This window comes from Falco naumanni, chromosome 4 (genome assembly GCF_017639655.2).
Source record: "Falco naumanni isolate bFalNau1 chromosome 4, bFalNau1.pat, whole genome shotgun sequence".
Lineage (NCBI taxonomy): Eukaryota > Metazoa > Chordata > Aves > Falconiformes > Falconidae > Falco > Falco naumanni.
This window is the reverse complement of record NC_054057.1, coordinates 90066509-90080218: the sequence shown is the minus strand read 5'-3', so window position 1 is coordinate 90080218 and position 13710 is coordinate 90066509. Positions and strand designations below refer to the sequence as shown.

Genomic DNA, 13710 nt, shown 5'->3' with positions numbered 1-13710 from the left:
ACTAACTTTCATGAACAAGGAAGAGGTTTAAACTCTGCTGTGTTATGTGATGTTGTGTGTCATTCCACCAGCATTAGCTACTAATAAAACTGAAAAGTTACGGCAGTGAATACAGTCGTGCATTAGAGTCCCATGCAAAGACACTAGCGTGTGTGGTTCATGGTGCTTTTCCAGGAGTCTACCACGTCTAAAGCTTATCCATTTGAGTTTTGTCTGCTGCAGGTTCCCCCGTGGTCCTCCCCTCTTCCATTCCCACCCCAGCTTGTCTGACAGCAACATCTAAATCATCAGCCTCTTTCTATTCCACTTGTCTTGCAGATCGATGGAATGCAGTGGGGCAGAGGAGTGCGTGAAGTCCCCCCCTCGGTCTGCAGCCTGCCCTGCAAGCCAGGAGAGAGGAAGAAGATGGTGAAGGGGATGCCGTGCTGCTGGCACTGCGAGCTCTGTGACGGCTATCAGTACCAGGCCGACGAGGTGACTTGTCTGCTCTGCTCGTACAACGAGCGGCCCAACGAGAACCGAACGGGGTGCCGTTCAATACCCATCGTCAAGCTGGAGTGGCACTCACCCTGGGCTGTGATACCCGTCTTCTTGGCTATGCTGGGAATTATTGCCACCATTTTTGTCATGGCGACGTTCATCAGATATAATGACACTCCCATTGTCCGGGCTTCTGGGAGGGAACTCAGCTACGTCCTGTTAACAGGGATATTTCTGTGCTACATCATCACGTTTCTGATGATCGCCAAACCAAACGTTGCCGTGTGCTCCTTCCGGCGTATCTTCTTGGGCTTGGGGATGTGCATCAGCTACGCAGCCCTGCTAACTAAAACAAACCGCATCTACCGCATATTTGAACAGGGCAAAAAGTCAGTGACTGCACCGAGGCTGATAAGCCCCACGTCGCAGCTGGCGATCACGTCGAGTTTGATATCTGTTCAGCTTCTAGGTGTCTTTATTTGGTTTGCAGTTGACCCACCCAACATCATCATAGATTATGATGAGCAGAAAACTATGAACCCTGATCAAGCCAGAGGAGTTCTCAAATGTGACATTACAGATCTACAAATCATTTGTTCCTTGGGTTATAGCATTCTTCTAATGGTTACATGTACTGTGTATGCCATCAAGACTCGGGGTGTCCCAGAGAATTTTAATGAAGCTAAACCCATTGGATTCACTATGTACACTACCTGTATAGTATGGCTTGCCTTCATTCCAATATTTTTTGGCACTGCCCAGTCAGCCGAAAAGGTAGGTGAAAATGAACAAAATGTGCATCTGTTGTATCAGGATTCATTGCAGTTATAAACTACGTACTGATGTTCAGCTTTACATAGATTTTAAAATGAGCTATCCAGTTAGCTCGTTACCGAGACATGAGCAATATACAGCACTATTTTCCTTCTCCATTTAGCTGGTGGGCTATTCATTTGATAAACTGGCAAATGATCAATAGCAATCACATTAGCCATTAGTTTTATTGTTGCATCCATTTCATTTGTGTCTTTTCAGTAGGATAAGTGGGAATTAGCTGTCATATTGTCCAGAAAGAGGCATCTCTTAACTAAATCATTTTGAATACAAGATGTAAGCAAAAAGCTGTCGAAAAAATAGTTGAATAGACTCCTGTGCTTCTGGAGCTCAGCACTGAGGGCAGTGTGTTAAGTCTGTTGAGTTGTCTGCTTCACAGACAGCAGCTTCAGGGCACATTCGCACCACAGGGTAAACGGCCTGTCCTGGGACTAGACTAGCACTGCATTCTGCACGGGTTATTTTTTAACTAGCCCAGGTAAACTGACCCTACAGCTCATGGCAAGGGTTTTGCCAGAGTCCTGGAGTGAATGCCAGGTTGCTTTTCTTCACAGGCAATATCTACTTAAGCCCACAGAGTTCATTCTCCAAAAGCCAGCCCAAAATGTTACACTTAGGCAACCTAAGAAAAAGCATCCAAACATTAGGACTTAACCCATTAGTTGGTTTGTTATGGGTATGAATTATTGCAAAGTGCTGTCAGACTCAGTTACAAGGTTCCTGTTGACTTTCAGAGGCTTCAGATGCCGCAGAGGAGCTTGTGATGTGTCTGTCGCAGGGCTCAAGTGCCCAGCGCTCCGCTCCTGTGCTTGCAGCTGCTCAGGCACTGGCAGCTTAGGGAAATACTCCCTGGCAATCAGAGCTGGCCTGCCTGGGAAGAGATGCAAAACTCAGTCAACTTTGAGCTTTGCTGCCAACAGAAATCAGGTTTAAAGTGTTCTTTGTAAATAGATCGAATCAGCTCTGCTGGGACCAGCAGATAGCTGGGATCCCAGCCCCGTGTGTCGCAGCGGATGCTGTGGTGGTTTAGGTACAGATGTTAACAGCCTCTCTCACCTCACACAAAGGAACAAGGAGAAATTCATTCCCTTCTTCTCATTACATTTATTGGTGGGGATGGTGGCCATGGAGAAAGCAGGCTAACAGCCAGAGGACAATAAGGTTAATTTTCCAAAACGTCAGAACATCTGTTGGCAAGAAAAGTCCTTTTCAGATTTGCACTTTTTAAAAAAGGGAGAACCTTGGTGTGTGTTTTGAGTAAACGGTATTCAAGAGGTTTTATTACAATATTATTACAATGCATAGGGCTGAATCAAACTGTGAGTGACTGAGCATTGCAACTTCAGTTACCTCCTGGGTCTGGGGTCCCTTCTGCACGTTCCTGTTGCTGCCCAGGTAGCTCCAGCTAATGCTTGGTGATGGAGAACGGCTTTTACCTCGCTCTGAATCTTATTTGGAGATAGCTGTAATTTCGGAGTGATTTGGCAAATACCTGCAAGCCTAGTCTTTAGGAAGAAATGAAAATATCAGGCTGTCCTGAGCTACTGTCAGATTGTTTCACCCTCCCCAGCCCTGACCCCATCCCCTTCCCCAGCCTGGAGGAAACTGCTGCCATGTCCCCTTACATGTGGTATTCCCTGGCTAAATCCGGGCATCATTGACCTCACCTCAGATGCTGTCCTGCAGATTTTGCATGGATTTAGTTGTGTACTGCCAGTTATCCCCACTTACTGAACCCAAGCTTTCCTGTGCAGGAAAGAGCATTGGTTTCTTGCTCCTGTTTTTTCACCTCCGTCTTCATTTAAAGTTTGTTCTTGGGCAGGCTCACTGCTGTGGATAAAATTATTGTATCTTTTAAATGAGCGAGCAGATTTCAGATCCCAGCTAACACATCTCATTTTGTGCCAGGGGTATAATTTCCCAATTTGCAGTTGTCAGACTTTTGGGTTACTGAGGTACAACTGCAGGAAGACGGTGGTGTCATTCATGCGGGTCTGTGCTTTGGCTACAAGTCTCTTCCATAGGACGGTGCCTGCACCAGAGCTTCGGTCTTTGCAATTCAGGACGGTGGTTTACAGAGATTTGCGATTGTTTTGGCCTCAGCTGGCCAGTGGAAGAGTAGCTCGCCCAGGAGGAAGCAGAGGTTACAGGGGTTTTCACATATCACCTCACTTCTGCAACAGGCTTCACAGGCAGCCATTGCATCCCTAAAGGGAATTAATTTTGACTGGAAAGGAGGTCTGCCAAGTCATACAAATGCTTCAAACGCCTCTGCTCTCCCTGTCGAGGGAGAGATAAGAAACAGCGTAAGCGGCTTTAAACACAGTTGGGCCCGTTTTTAACTCTGGTCTGATGCAGGGAGTACAGCGTGGCTTTTGTGCTCCCTGCCTGGGAACGCTTCAGGCCTGCAGGTGACCGAGATGAAGTGCTTTAAATTGCTGTCTGCAAAGATTTAACCAGCTGATAGAAAGACCCAAAGAATTTCAAAGGCTGCTGCCAGCATTCAGAACCATTTAGTGGCAAAAGCTTTAGGTTTCCTTGCAGTCGCAGAGCTGAATTACCCTGCCCTTGTTAGAGAGCACACCATCCGTGTACAAGTTCATGTCGGACAGCAAGAGAGCCGATGATTAACTCGATTTCACACAGAGCACGGGAGAGGGCACTGGGCAAAGGAAGCAGCCCTTCGCCGTGCTCTGCTCCAGCCCTGCGCTGCTGTGCAGAGCCGGTGGCACTTGGCTTGGGGCAGCCGCGGGGGGGGCGCTGGGGACAAGGGACTTCAGTAACTGCTGCGTGCCACAGCCCAAGCTCCTGGCTTGCTGCTGGGGCTTATTGCAGTTCCATGGACTGAAAGCTGCTATGTTTTGTCCAGCAAACCACCCAGTGTGATCGTACCTGTGCAGTGGCGTGCGTACATGAACGCCCGTAGGTGCGGCCCCGACAGAGCCCCCCAGCTCGCCCAGCCTGCGGCGCCGGCTGCAGCACGTCCGTGCAGTGACTAGCCTGCATGCTGGCCCTGCGGCTGCTGCTGGGGCTTCAACCCCTCTCTGCTCTGCACAGAGACCAAGCTGCAGTAGCTTTGCTGCTTTGCTTTCTTTTCTCTTTATTTATTTATTTATTTATTTCTGTTTTCTTGAGTAGGGGTGAGGGGATTGTACTTTTTTTGTGATTGCTAGTGATTTCCTGTCAGATATTTTCTCTGGAAAATATTGTGCTTAAGCTTAGCCACACAGATCTTTGCTGAAATGGAAATTGCACCTGCTGAAAATCTCATGCAACACAATCTTTTAAACTGAGAAATGGTGTTATATATAATGTTGTGATTTTCATTGTATGGATTTATTTTATCAATAAATACAAGCATAATGTTGTTTGGTAGAAAGCATATTGAAAATACCTACCTTGTTCAAAGTACAAAATAACAACGACAAAAAAGTACTAGAAGTATGCTGCAAGTAATTCATAGAAGGCGAATAATTCAGGCAGTAGCATTTGCAGCAGGTGGAAAGGAGGCTGTATGGTTTGAGAAAAGCCAGATATCAGAGTTTGTGCTACAGGATGGAGATAAAACATCAGGTGTAGGGGAGCTGGCACGTGGGAAAAGCAGATTTTGGACCTTTTTACAGTTTGCATTTACTCAGCTGGTTTGTCTGCTACGTAAAAATCCAGAAAGCACATGGTCAGTTACGCTGTAAAGGCTCAGTCTTGTGACACAGCGTGTCATGTCCTAGCGGATGCGTGACATGGCTGTCCTTACCATGTTTCACTGTTCTCTGAGTTTCTTCACCTTTGACGCAATGGTCACATAGCTGTTGCTTCGTGCCTGGGAATCACTGCTATTGTCAAGGTTTCGGGGGTTGTGGTTCAGGGTGGGGTATTTTTTGTGTTTTCCCATAACTATTAGCATATTTTCTAAAATGCTGGTGCAACCTTTGAGGACCAGGACACGGTACTGGGGACTGGATTCATGCCATGTCTTTGAACCTTCCTTTAGTATGTATTTTGTAGAAAGCCACTAAATATAGAGAGGAGTCCCTACATGGGTGAGGGGGTCACTTACTGTTCAACTCTGAGCAGCTCCTAATGATCAAAACCATCGTCAGCTGCAGGGTCAATGGTTTTTGGGGGTTGAGGACCGGGGACGGTGTCCATCACTGCCTGCTGCCCAGCTCCTGCCCTGGTGTGGCTCAGCTTGTTAACCTGAACATTTGAAGAGGGAGTGTAGGGATGCAATGCTATTTTTTCGCTCCTGGTGTAATTGTTTTTGACAACAAAACTATTTTATATTCTCAACAGATGAGTGGGTATCTTATCAGAACCAAAGTGGCCTCAAAGAGCTGTTAAACCAATTATAGGAGTCATAGCTCCACGGCAGAGTCAATACAAAGTGGCACTTGAAAAGAGCACGGATTGCTCTGTAAGGTCAGGCAAAGCACGGCTAAATCAATAAGCCAAATTGAGTCAAAATTTAAAAGTACAAAAGGGAGTGGATGGAAGGGGATGCAGGTGGTGTGGGAATGCATCCTGTGGGAAGCTGCACCACGCAGCCCTGCACCAGGGACGCATTAGTCCTTGCAGCCTCTTGGCTGATTGTTCATCCACTTTGATTATCGGTTTCTGATTTATATTTCGTTTTGAGGCAGGGCACTGCAGTAGGATTGCCGAGGCTGCTCAAGGCCAGGGGGTTGGGGCCAAGTCCCTGTGCCCCATCCCTACGTGTGGCATGGGGTTCTCTGCCGTGCTGCACCTCACAAGGTGCCTGGGGACCCCAGGCTCGTGCTGCAGCCACAGGATACTGCTACTGCGGCTGTGGGGATGCCCTGTTCGCTCCTTCCACGGGAAGGCTGTTCCCTGGCAGCGCACTTCTGCTTGAGCCATGTTTCGGGAGATGCGTTTGAGATTAACCTGGTTTCACGAAGTCAGGTGTTTTCATTTCTTGTCCTTTTTTATTATTTTTATTGTTTTACAGATACTGTGAAGACAGACAGCATGGCAGAGCACATGATATGCTCTAACACATCTCGGAAACAATACTACATAGGTGGCAGTAATAGTTTGCTTTTTTATTATTAGTCTCTCTTGTAATATACATTATTTAAAACTTACCCCGTTGCAGATTTCTGGAGGCAATACTTCCATGGTAAAAACAAAGCAAAGGCGGGGAAAAGCATCTGCAGTTAAATCAATGTGATATGTAGAGTTCTTAAAATATTGGTTTGCTTCTTCTGGAGATAGAAGTCAATTTATTCTTAGGAAAAACAATGCTTTTCGACACTTCTTATTACCATTTTTTAAACCTTTGTCATGTAAGGTAGTTTTATTTATGCTTAAGTGAATATTTAACGATGGCTGAGACAGGTGGGTAGCAGCACGCCTCCCAGCCCCGTGCCTGGCACCTGCAGTCAGTGCCTTCAGCAGAAATATGGACAGAGACTCACCCCCCTCCTCCGGAGCCACCTTGAAGCACCTGGCGGCGAGGCTGGCTGTCCGGCAGCGCAGCCCCAGTGTCCCTGCTCCCTGGCACATGGTGGCAAGTGGCAAAGCAGCAGCAGAGCCACTTCCCAGCCTGGCAGCAAAGCGTGAAGATGCAGTAGCCTTCTCAGATGTGCTTCATCCCTCTCCTGCTGGTTAGCAGGAGAATCTCCTAGGAAGGTAGCTGAGGTAAAAAGCACATACCAAATTTGAAGTTTGAATTTTGGATGTAATCTAAAAAAATTGTACAGGAAAGATGCGACAGGAGTCTATGAAAATGTTGGCTTTGGACGTATTGATGGAGGTGTATGGAGATTAACGGAGCTGGAGGAGTTGCCTGCAGGTTTGTGTTAAATAGCCTTGGTTAGGGCGGGGGTTGTTCTTGCCACTGTGTTCTCCCTTTCTTCTAACAATGTTTAGCTCCAATTACGAAGGGCTATGAGATCACAAGCTATTTTCTACTCCTAAGGTTATTCAGTACTACCACACACACATATATATATATATATATATATGCACACACTGTTGCTGAAATTAGATTTCCTGAATCCCTAGAAAGTAATACTGAAAAATTAGGTCCTTTTAATGGCAAACCTGAACATCAATGTGCCCTGTGTAGCAGGCACACACCAGAATCCACTTGGGTACTCGGCTTGCCCAAAACCTAGCGCTGCTTTGCATTACTGTACAAGCAGGTTTTACTCAGACTTATTAGTATGTGCAGATGTATGGCTTCCTGGGAGCTTGCTTTTCAGATTTCGAAGGAGGAGTGCAATCTGGAAACTTGCCAGAGCTATAACCAGTAGATTAAAAGAAATCATTGTCTCTGCAGGTTTGAAGTCCGTATCTGTACTCTTTAACTATGTACAGATACAGTTGTGTATGTTGAATATTCCCCTTAGATCTTATTTTCTCAAATTATGCCACTGAACTAATATAGAGGGATATGTCATCATTATATTTTTATGTTTCACAGAGATTTTATTGCCTTGTAGCTGTGATTACTATTATTTAGTAATTGCTAAGATTAAAATAATACATTTCTGGATGTGCTTACAAGCTAGTAATAACTGTCAACATGCTCCTGAATATATTCTCAAAATAGGTGGTTTTATTATTATTATTATTTTCAGGAGTTTTTTCAAGTTAAAAAAGTTATGATCACGACTCTAAGGGAATGATGATGGTTTCTCAGCCAGTGTTGTCTTCCTGGTTGGGCACTTTATTCACACTGGAATTAAGAGAAACAGGGAAAACTTGCCCATACAGTCATCATCTTCCATCAGCTTATTTTTGCATCCAGATTGCACGAACCTCTGGTTGTAGGTTGGTTTGGTTTTATTTTTTACTGAATACAACCACTATGAAATTTTGAAGTCCTTAATCCCATCTACTCTTCCACTTTCCTTCTTGTTTCTCTGTATTTTTAATGCTCATTTTATTCACATCAATAAGCAGGGTAAGTCAGGTGTATTTGGCAGCAACATTTTAACTTATTGTGTCGAATGATACATAAATACTATAATTTGAAGGCACATGCAAAGTGGATTCTTATTCAGATTAAATAATGTCACATTAACACGGTAGCACTTCAGTATATGTTCTATTTTTTGGTGAAACTAATTTACCCTTCAATTCTCTGTAACACAAATACCGATTAACCAGGTAGGACACACATTTATTTTCTCCCCTGGGAAGGCTTGAGATGACAGTTGCTATAGCAACTCTACATATGTGGATTTTGGAGTTATAAGGATTTTAATACAACATTCGTTGGAGTTTTATACTGTTGGATGGTGGAGCAAATCAGGCTTTGAGGCTCGCAGGGCATGTAACTACCATAGTTTGGGCTCATACAAGGATGGCTGTGAATTGTGACTTTCGTTTAAAGAAGTATTCTGGTAATAGTACCTGCATAAAACTCATTAACCACAAATACTATTTTCTGTCATTGATAAATACTATTTTCTGTCATTGAAACGCTTTCAGTTTGCCTATCACTTCATTATCTTAGGGATGCTCAGATGCTGAGGTTTCTTGATTTTATCCAGCCTCAAGGCTGTATCCCTGAGAAAACCATGGAATATAAGGATCTGACATTGGAGTTGTCCTGAGAGAAGCCTGAACTGAAAAAACTGAAAAGCAGCTTCCTAAAATTCCAGTTTAGTCCCTCCAGGCTGAAGCTGTGAGGGCTGGAGGTCTTCCAAGAACAGTATGCAATGAAGTCCACTTCTGTGGACTTTGCACTGAGCTATTCACAGTGGGTACATAGTGTTTCATTTTAACTGAGGGGAAAATTAAGTGTTCTTTGAAATGGAGAGATGAAATAATCAGTGGATTATTTTTTTGTGTGTGTGATAGTCTTTATTGCAAAAATCTTGGTGGCCTATATTTTTATCAGGGTAGAAGAGCAATAAAAAACCTTGTGAATACCTTTGAGTGTCTATAGAGTTTCCAAGTTAATTTCTGTAGAACTAATAGAAAATCTTAAACATAACTTCTTGGTAAATTTCTCAGTAAGATTTATTTTATTACCTTCTGCATTCATTTTGTCTTCCAAATGGAAATGGATAGTCAAAACCAGTCAAAAAATAGCACAAAAAGCATGTAATGTGTCACTGCTACTAATGATTTAACCCTAAAATAAACCCCCACTATTTACATACGTGTTGTTGAAGCAGCAAGTGCTACAGGAGTGTTGTGTTCTGGATTTGTCGATCTTTTGCCACACGCTTGTTTCTCTCTCCGTGGTGCTTTGGTGGGAGGTTTCTTCCCTAAACAGACAGACACTCACAGCCCTACCCCTTATGAATAGAGCTGGCTGACAGCCCTTGGCAGCTGCTTCTAGGAACTTGTACAGGAGAGCACAGCTCAGGAAAACCATAGTATTGCTGACCGGGTCACTGCACAGTGTTTGCTAACTGCCGCAGGAAGCAGATGGGGAATACCTGCCCCATCTCCCTCTGTTTAGTAGGCTGCTGTAAAAATAAATAAATAAATAAATAAGTAAATAAATAAACAGGGGGAGGAGGAAAGAAAGAAAAGAGAAAAAAAAAAAAAAAAAAAGCAGAAGTGAAGCAGAATTACAGTGGCCTAAATTTGTGTACCCAGGATTTCTGAATATACCATACCCTAACGCTCAGTATGGTGGAGAGAAGTGTGGTTCCTTGTCCCTTCTATTTGACATGATGGGAAATGGCTTAGGGCTCAGGAGGAGAAAGCCAAATTAAAGCTTAGATAGAAAAAGTTGTTAGACTAGTTGATGCCAAGAAGGATGGGAGATTGATGCTGCTGGTGCCCTGCTCTCCCTCTGCGGCTGAGGTGGGGGATGATTGAGTGTTCACTGCTTGGGCTGGTGATCCGGAGGCTGCTGTGACATGATGTTGTGCCTGCTCCCATGGAGGACGAGCGTGACTCTCATTAGCAGGAGACGGGTCAGGTGAAGGCTGTTCAGCACCAAGTTTCATGAGAGCAGATGCGTGTTGGAAGATAGATTGACTTCTGTGTGGCAGTTGTATTTTTAAGAAAACTTGAAGCTGTTTTACTTTGTGGCTCTGCAGGATGTGCCTGAGGCAGCATGTCTAGAGCAGACAGGCTGTTTTGTAATTTCATTGCCTTGTCTCAAGCTTTAAGTGTACATTCCTGCTTGCCATGGGAGAGTTGTGCATGGAGAGTGAAGAGCGCGGGTTTGTCCTTCGGCAGAGCTGCCCGTGCCCTGATGTGTCAGCCTGCATCCGTGCTGCAGGAGAACGTGGTGGTCCCCACAGGGCCCGGGGCCAGGGTCTACCTGCATCAGGGGGCAGATGGGGGACACCGTAACGCCTCAGCTGTGCAAATGCCGGATATGTTCCTGCAGAATAGCCAGCAGCTGTGCATTGCACTGAGTGCAACCCTTCTGCTGCAACTGGAAGCTGTCTTCCCTTCAGCATTCTCCCGCAGTTAGAGATGGGTGGAAAAGCACTGCACTGGGGAGGGGTCCCTCCTGGGCAGTGGGCTGGAGCTGCCGCACACGGGACTTGCTGCAAGCAGTGGGCTCGCTGTGGTCCCGGAGCACTGGCATCCATTAGAGATGGAGCATGGAGAGCCGCTCTGCTGCCGAGCTCAGCCTGGAAAACAATTGCTCTTTCTGCTGAGACTGCACCAACAATGCCATGAGGCGCTGCATGGGTGAGGCGGGGTAGCTGGGGTCTTTGGAGGAAGCAACAACAGCAACACAAAAAGGAGCAACTGGATAAGAAAGGGAACGTGGCTCCGGGACATCCAAATGCGATCTCATTTGCACTGGTGGAGCTGCATTTCTGTACCCCCGATTTGACACTCGGTGTTTCAAAAGCACTTTGAGTCACTTTTGTAAAGCATTAAATATTTCCTGAAGTTTTGTTACTCTTTGAAGTGAGACTAAAATGGTATATTAATATGCGTTGCCATGAAATTTCTTGTAATTGCATTTCTACACTGGGTAGAAAACAATGACTGGTGGGAAGATATCTCTGTATATTTAAATGTGTTTTAAAAGCTTTGATTTTCACTTATTTCTGGAACTATATAATGATTCTGGATTTTTATCCACCACTAATTTGTATAACGTTCAGCCAGGCAAAGATTGGAGTGTTTCAGAAATGAATACCATAATAACAGTAATAACAGTTCCTTGCATGCAGAAGAAAACTAAAGCATTTTACAGATGGATTTAGAAACTACGTGTTAGAAGCTTTGTGTCAGCTGCTATTTAGCAATTTTTGCAGTGCTCAGACATGTAGTTTAAGGCAGGCAGGTGTGTGTAATTCTGTATGTGTTCTCAGACTGTGCGCGTCACTGAGGAATGCTGAGTGCCCTCCAGGAGTGCATTAGCTGCATTATTAACAGCATCATCAAGTGGGGAAGACTGGGAAATGCAGACTGGGCAGGAAACAGTCACCCAGCGCTTGGCCAGGACGTGGGGGTTGACACCTGGGCTCTTCGAAGCAGCATCTTTACTGACTGGACAAATGAAGGCACGTTGGTCATAAATACGTTATCCCACAGTGCTGCATCCTATTCCCAAGTCAGGACTCATCTGGAAGAGGGATTTCTACCTGCTCTTGGTCCTGCCTGGGAGATGTCCCACCCAAGTTTCTGACTGTGTTCAGAACTTTCTAAGTTCAGCCAAGCCAACAAAAGGCTGTAGGACCATTAAAAGTGCAGGTCTCTGTTGTCTCTATTGTCAAGGCAGGTATTTAAAGCAAGGTAACAGCAAAAGTGCATACTCTGGGTGAAGTAAGAGATGATTAGAGTAATTAGATGCTCCTCAGAAGACCATAAATTAGTGCTGATTATGATTCTTGAAACAACAGAAGCATAAGGTACATCTAACATTGATCTGTTTTATCACATTTCCTGCATTGTAATGCTCCTTTAATGTTAATTTGTACTTTTGTAGTAAAATCTAATTGAAAACACTGAGCAGGCAGAGCCCAAGGCCACAATCGTGTTCCACATGATTACCTAAGGAGAAGGGTGTATGTTTCCAACGAAGGGATGCCCCCAACCGTTAGTCAGGTATAAGTGGTGCAGTCATTGTGTTCATGCTTATACGGTAATAGCCTTACAGGAATGTATAGGAAAACTAAAAGATAATTAACTATCAATTCATTTTGTGAAATTTTCAATTATTGAAGCAGGTATCTTCATAACGAAGTAATAATACTACATTTAAACTTGTATGTGGCTGTCTCATAACAGAGATGTATTCATTTAGGCAGAAATTACTTCAAGTTAGCAACCCCGCGGTAGTTCTGCAGTCACTGAGGGACTCTTTGAAGCCTGTGAGCATGCTGCTTTGATGTCTGATGTAGAAAGTGGGGAATCTCTTCGCTGTGATAATTCTAGCCTTTTCCATTCCCTTCAGTGTTGAGGAGGGAGAAAAAAAAATCGACTCAGAAGATGGAAAAAATAAATGGAACCCAGAAAGGAGCATGCGTTATAGAGAGGAAAATACCCCCACCCAAATCCGGAGTGTGTCACCCCATCCCCTCCTGCCTCAGTGACAGTGCCGGGGGACTCCGGACGCCCTGCTGCGATCTCCCTCTCGGGAGCGCTTACGCAGACCAGTAACTGAAGATGCCCTCCCCTTGAAGAGAAACCGCAGCTCTCTGCGAGCCTGTCGCGGCAGGTCGTGCTGCTGCAGGTACCATCTTGGGGGGAGGAAGGGGATGTTCTGGAGCAAACCCATAAATCAGTCATTATTCACTGGCATTTGGGGAGAGCTGTCCTTCTGTGCCTAGAGCAGCCGAGCTCCTGCACCGTGGCAGCACCGGCTCCTCCTCAGCCTTCTGGATTTCAGTTCTGTACATTAACTAAGAGCCATGAGCTATGGGCAATCTGGCATCACCTGGGAGAGCAGCCACAGGAATATTTTTGGTGCCTTTTCACATGGCCTGTTGTGAGCCACAGAGGGGGCAGAGGCGGTTGCCCATAGGTCCCCGGCACAGCGCCCCAGCGCAGCTTTGCTGGGTGCAGAGCTGTGGCTGTCCTTGGAGCACCCACCAGTGTGCAGCGTGTTTCAGAAAGATGTCAGGGCGAAGCATGGAAGAAGGGTATCTTTTTTCCCTGTGATTCTAGTGCAGACTTAACTGCCTCTGGCTAAAAAGCAATTTAATTTTTAAAGGGAAAAACATGTAGGCGTTTAATGCACAGTGTTGATATGTACGTTTTTGGTTCCTTATTTTTTTCAGAAAATTTAGAACTGCCAGGAGGGTTTTACATCTGAAAAGCAATCTTTGCATAGGCCCCTGTCGGTGTTACCTAACAGTTTTTATCTGCAGCATAAACTGACAACACCTCAACGTGAAATAATTTTGGTTCCATTGAGTCCAGAAAAGTAATTACTTTGTTGATGAAACTTTTCTCTTTTCTTGCGTTTTGATATCTGTGCAATGTCAAACTCAC

The 13710-nt window shown here is 45.0% G+C and overlaps 1 protein-coding gene across 3 annotated transcripts in view; it reads left to right on the top strand.

The window, feature by feature from the left end:
• Window positions 1–13710, top strand: part of GRM7 (glutamate metabotropic receptor 7) — a 304882-nt gene that overhangs the window by 235468 nt on the left and 55704 nt on the right. For all 3 annotated transcript variants that reach the window (XM_040593477.1, XM_040593476.1, XM_040593478.1), the window contains exon 8: window positions 319–1254. In XM_040593477.1, the coding sequence (XP_040449411.1) occupies window positions 319–1254 (936 nt within the window). The remainder of the gene's footprint in view (window positions 1–318; window positions 1255–13710) is intronic.